Source organism: Coturnix japonica, chromosome W (assembly GCF_054131305.1).
Source record: "Coturnix japonica strain WE chromosome W, WE-NBRP24, whole genome shotgun sequence".
NCBI classification, from domain to species: domain Eukaryota; kingdom Metazoa; phylum Chordata; class Aves; order Galliformes; family Phasianidae; genus Coturnix; species Coturnix japonica.
Genome location: NC_140701.1, coordinates 7,017,657 through 7,022,899, shown reverse-complemented (window position 1 = coordinate 7,022,899; position 5,243 = coordinate 7,017,657). Strand labels below are relative to the sequence as shown.

Here is a 5,243-nt window from a genome sequence, read left to right as displayed (position 1 = left end):
TCAAAAGTGTTCAGCAGCTTATCCTCTTAATCCTGTGGCCTGCTGTATGAGCTCTGCTCCATGTGAGGGCAATGCCAGCTCTCCAGCTTTAGAAGAGCTGCATCCCAATTACTTCATATGATATCAGTCCCACCCAAGGCAATGCAGGCTGTCCCTCCTGTTCCCTGTATTCTCCTACTGATTAGTTCAGAATTCCATAAAGTGCATTCAGTCAACACACATGAAACCGCTTTAGGTTCTATATTGGTGTCATCAGTGCTGGTAAAGATTTATTTATCCCTCTTCAAAAATCTGAAAGCAACTGGAAATATCTCAACTTCTTTATCACATTGTTCTGTTTTGCCCTTTTAATTGCAGAGAAGCCTGCTGTCTTCATGAAGTCCTTGGATGATGTTTTTGTTGAGGAGCGGGGTGTGATTAAATTGGAATGCGAAGTCTCTATAAAGAGAAGGTCAAACCAGTGTGGAAAAAGGACGGTGTTGTGCTCCCTTCTGGCAACAAGTATGAGCTGGTACAGTCTGGGAAGACCCTATGTCCCCTTATCCATGACCTCGAGATGTCAGATGCAGGTTTCTATACCTGTGATATTGGCACTGATGTTGCCAAGTCAAAGGTCGGCATTCAGGGTAAGTACTGTGGAAAGTAAAGGAGTGCTGAAAGCACATTCAGTGTGGTCACTATGTCTTACACCTATTCCCCCATGAGCCTTAATAGTTTCTACAATAGAAGTGTATTACTGCAATTTAGTGCAGTGATGTCTGGAAAATTCCCATTGCTTTTGATGTAAATGTATCTCATTTTGCCATGAAAATCACCAAACACATCAAGAATGTCCTGGAAATGTTTCCTTTCAAACCATCCCTAAAATGGAGAAATGGTTTGAACACCAATAGGTGTAGGATGGTAACAAATGAGCTAATAGAAACAGTTAATTTCTTGTCATAGGCAAAATCCTTTTTCTCACGCAGCATCTTAGAGTTGTCCTCTCTGTTAGGTTGTTCCCTCTGTAGCTCATTGAATCTTCATTCTGCTCCATGGACTGAGCTGCTCGCCTTGTAGTTCTTCCAGAGCAAAGCCAAGAGATTTACGTCTCTTTTTTTTTATAGCTTTCTGGTAATTCTGAGTGGAGAATGTCTTAGAGAATACATCAGTAAGGAACACAGCCATGTTCTGCAAATCCTGAGTTAAAACACCAGTACTGCTACTCATGTCAGTCACAAATGCCTTTTCTCCATATAAACCTCATACTAACCTATCTCTTATCTTCCAGAGCTGAATATTGGCATTACCAAACGGCTGAAAAACACTGAAATCCAGGAGGGAGAAGATTGTACTTTTGAATGCATTCCGTCCCATGAAAGCATTGATGAGTTCAACTGGACACTGAATGGAAGCAGAGTGGAAAGTGGTGGGCGATTTAAAGCTTCTAACGTGAGTCGGAAATATACTCTCCTTATCAAAAGTGTTACTCCTACTGACACTGAGGAAGTCGTTTTTACTGCCCGTGGTCTAACCTCCAAAGCCTCTCTGTCTGTGAAAGGTAATGAGATGGGAGAGATTCTGGGGCCTGATTCCTTCAACTGTCTTCTGATAAGATTGTTGTGAGAGCTAACTCATAATATGGTTAAAGTGAATAGCAACCTTCTACTTGAACCTCGAAGCACTGAGAATTTCTCTTAAAAATAAGTAAAAGGAGGAAACATTTTACACAAATGTGAGAACTACCCAAAGCACTGGGGTAGTGTTGGCAATGGTCATCTCACTACAGCTTGTTCCATTACCAGTAAATCAGGAATGATCTGTTGAGGGAACTGTGGGAGCAAATATCCTCTAAGTATAAGCTGAAGGGATGGCCTTCACATCATCTAGCTGTACAACAAACTCCTATCTAGAACATGTGCATCTGAGAGCATCATCCGAGGCTCCCAGTGTGATGAGTGGAGAGAAGAGAGAGGCAGTTTTCAGACATGGTTCATCATCCTCAATGGGGTAGATTTAAGAGAGAATAAATGCTGCCTGGAATTCTATTGTCTGTACTTTGCAGATTACTGCTGGCTGTAGGATGGCGTCTGTTGCAAGTGCCTCTCTAACTTATCTCCAGCATGTAGATGCATGTATTTTGAGAGAGGCATCCTACCATAAGTGTATGTTACTCAAAAAGCATGTTTTCTTTCAGAAAAACCTACTGAGGTTACAAAACAGCTGGAGGATAAGACATCAGCCTGAGCAGTGAGCTGTCGAAGCCTGATGTGAACATCAGGTGGTACAAGGATGGCAAAGCAATCAGAAAAAGCCAGAAGTACGACTTGCAGCAGGAGGGAACTGGGGCCATTCTGATCATCCATGACTCTACTGCCAAGGACAGTGGGGAGTACCCCTGTGAGACAGAGGACTCCATAAGAAAAGCCAGAGTCACTGTGCAAGGTGAGTTGAAAAGCACACTGGGGATGGCATGTAGAGAAGTCGAGGTAAATATCTGCAGCCTGTGGGTGATGTTTTTCTCTTCTGTTTCCTTGAGCAGGATCAATTCTTAGTTTTCAGAAAATATGATGGATTAAAATCTTTTCCTTAAAATAATCTGGAAACTGAATGATTCTCCAGTGTGATGTGGATCTGGGCAGCCTGGTCTGGTGGTTGGTGACCCCTTTGAGGGGGTTTTAAACTAGATGCTCTTTGAGGTCCTTTTCTACTCAGGCCACTCTATGATTCTGTGATCATTCTATGATTCTATGATCTTGGGTGTTAGTGAGCCAAGAAAAGATGGCAATCTGAATTAGTCTCTATTGAATATGTGTAATCAAAACTATATGCAGTTTATCAGATGAGATCCTACCAGCGCATGTATAATGGTATTGAACTTTCCAGATATCTACTGGAATTATCAAACCTATGTAAATGGGTGGACTCTGTGGTCTTCTTAGACTCTTTGCATCTCTATGTGATATTCTGAAATGAGGGCAAAGGAGATTCAGGACACCTCTGTATGCTTGGGACTTGTTGGGGTAACAGATCCCTTTGTCCTACACCCTCATCCTTTTTTTTTTTTCCTTCCAGAAAAACCTAATTACTTTATCAAGGAACTTTCAGATGTGAAAATTGAAGAAAGTGGAAGTGCACTTTTTACATGTCAGAGCGAGAAAGCTGCATCCTTCGTCATATGGAGGAAAGGCATTGCTGAGCTCAGGCCTGGCAGGAAATACAAGAGGGCACAGAAAGGACGAGACCTGCAGCTGTGCATAAAAAATCTGGAGAAAAGTGACAGTGACGTGTACACCTGTGACATTGGTGATGCCCAGTCCAGAGCTAAGCTGGTTGTACAAGGTATGTGTGAGAGCCATATGACTGCGCATCCTGTTTCTCCACTACCAAGACATTATCCTGGTAGAATTTGTACATTTATGGCAGGTCTTTGGGGCTGCAGCTGTCTGGCCTGAATAGCGGTTCACAAGCCATGCACAGAGCAAGCTGCACGGAAAGGGAAAGAACTACCGACTAGAGCAGTGCCATTGAGAACTTTATGTATCATTTAAAAACCAAAAATGCTGATGTACGGTGAGGCTGGTGACCTAGAAATCAGTGTGAACTTTCTATCTCTGACCTTTCTGAGTTACAAATAGTCCTCCAGAGTTCTAGGCAAAAATTTCCTTATGCTGCATTCTGGGTAGTTGTCACGGTTTAAACAAAAATCTACCTGTGTCCGTGACAGGGGGGCCACAGGCAAGCGAGGTGCTAGAAGGAGCTGAACCTGTGTCCCAACTACTTCAGAAGCCACCCAAACCCCCTCGTACATGGCTAAGATCTCCTCAGTTGGAGTGTAGCAGTCCTCAGACCCTTTATATGCTCGACTCCAAAGTCCCAGGGGTTGGCCTTGGGTTTCTCCTAAAGCTCTTTGCCACAAACTCCAAGTGGGACCTTTCTCTCCAGCAGCAGTGTAGAGGATGTTCTTTACATCCTGTCCTGTCCGTACTGACCCCAAGGCCACGGCACGGGCTATCTCTTGTTTTCTCTGCTCAAAAGCCTGCTGCTGCTCAGGACCCCATGAGAAATTATTCTTCTTCCGTGTTACCTGATAGTGGGGGCTCACTATGTGGCTGTAGTTTGGGACATGCATTCTCCAAAAGCCCACTACTCCCAGAAAAGATTGGATCTCTGTCTTGTTGGTGGGCGGAGACATAGCAGTGATTTTTTCAATCACATCTGCTGGGATGTGTCAATGCCCATCTTGCCATTTTACACCTAAGAACTGGATTTCCTGGGCAGACCCCTTCACCTTGCTGCGCTTAATGGCAAAACCAGCTTGCAAAAGATTTTGGATTATCTGTTTTCTTTTCTTGAATATCTCTGCTGCTGTATGGCCCCACACGACAATATCATCAATATACTGCAAGTGTTCGGGAGCATTTCCCTGTTCCAAGACAGCTTGGATCATCCCATGGCAAATTGTTGGGCTGTGCTTCTACCCTTGAGTTAAACGGTTCCAGGTATACTGAACAACTCTACAGGAAAAAGCAAACTCTGGCCTTCATTTTGCAGCCAATGGGATGGAAAAGAAGGCATTAGCAATGTCAATGGTGGCATACCACCTAGCTTCTTTTGACTCCAGTTCATACTGGAGTTCTAGCATGTCTGGTACAGCAGAATTCAATGGAGGTGTGATTTCATTTAGGCCACGGTAATCCACCGTCAACCTCCATTCTTCACTGGCTTTATGCACTGGCCATATGGGGCTGTTAAAAGGCGAGTGAGTTTTGCTAATTGCTCCCTGATTCTCTAATTGGCGAATTAGCTTGTGAATGGGGAGCAATGAGTCCCTATTGGTGCGGTACTGCCGTCTGTGAACCACTCTGGTGGCAATTGGTACCTCTTGGTCTTTTACCTGGAGCAACCCCACAGCAGAAGGATCATCTGACAGATCAGGTAAAGCTGACAGCAGATAAACACCATTTGTGTTAACAGCAGCTATCCCAAAGGCCCATCGATACCCCTTGGGATCCTTAAAATATCCCGTCCTAAGGTAATCGATACCCAAAACACTTGGAGCCTCTGGACCAGTCACAATAGGGTGTTTTTGCCAGTTTTTACCAGTGAGGCTTATTTCGGCCTCCAACATAGTCAATTCTTGGGAACCCCCAGTCACTCCATGGATATATATTGGTTGTGTCCCTTGGTGACTTGAGGGCATTAGGGTGCATTGTGCACCAGTGTCCACCAAGGCTTTATATTTCTGTGGTTGAGATGTGCCA

At 44.1% G+C, this 5,243-nt stretch overlaps 1 protein-coding gene across 1 annotated transcript; it reads left to right on the top strand.

Moving 5' to 3' along the window:
* Window positions 1–361: 361 nt before the first annotated feature.
* LOC146754451 (obscurin-like protein 1) lies at window positions 362–2,424 on the top strand. Its single transcript, XM_085527830.1, has 3 exons — window positions 362–626; window positions 1,271–1,540; window positions 2,177–2,424. The coding sequence occupies exons 1-3, from the start codon at window positions 428–430 to the stop codon at window positions 2,224–2,226; spliced, it is 519 nt and encodes a 172-aa protein (XP_085383956.1). The 5' UTR covers window positions 362–427; the 3' UTR covers window positions 2,227–2,424.
* The last annotated feature ends 2,819 nt before the right edge of the window (window positions 2,425–5,243 follow it).

Excerpts from the sequence above, each read along its gene's own strand:
- LOC146754451 (XM_085527830.1), top strand. The coding sequence starts at position 428 with ATGCGAAGTCTCTATAAAGAGAAGGTCAAACCAGTGTGGAAAAAGGAC. Across the intron at positions 627-1,270 it reads GTCAAAGGTCGGCATTCAGG|AGCTGAATATTGGCATTACC; the intron begins GTAAGTACTGTG and ends CTTATCTTCCAG. Across the intron at positions 1,541-2,176 it reads AGCCTCTCTGTCTGTGAAAG|AAAAACCTACTGAGGTTACA; the intron begins GTAATGAGATGG and ends GTTTTCTTTCAG.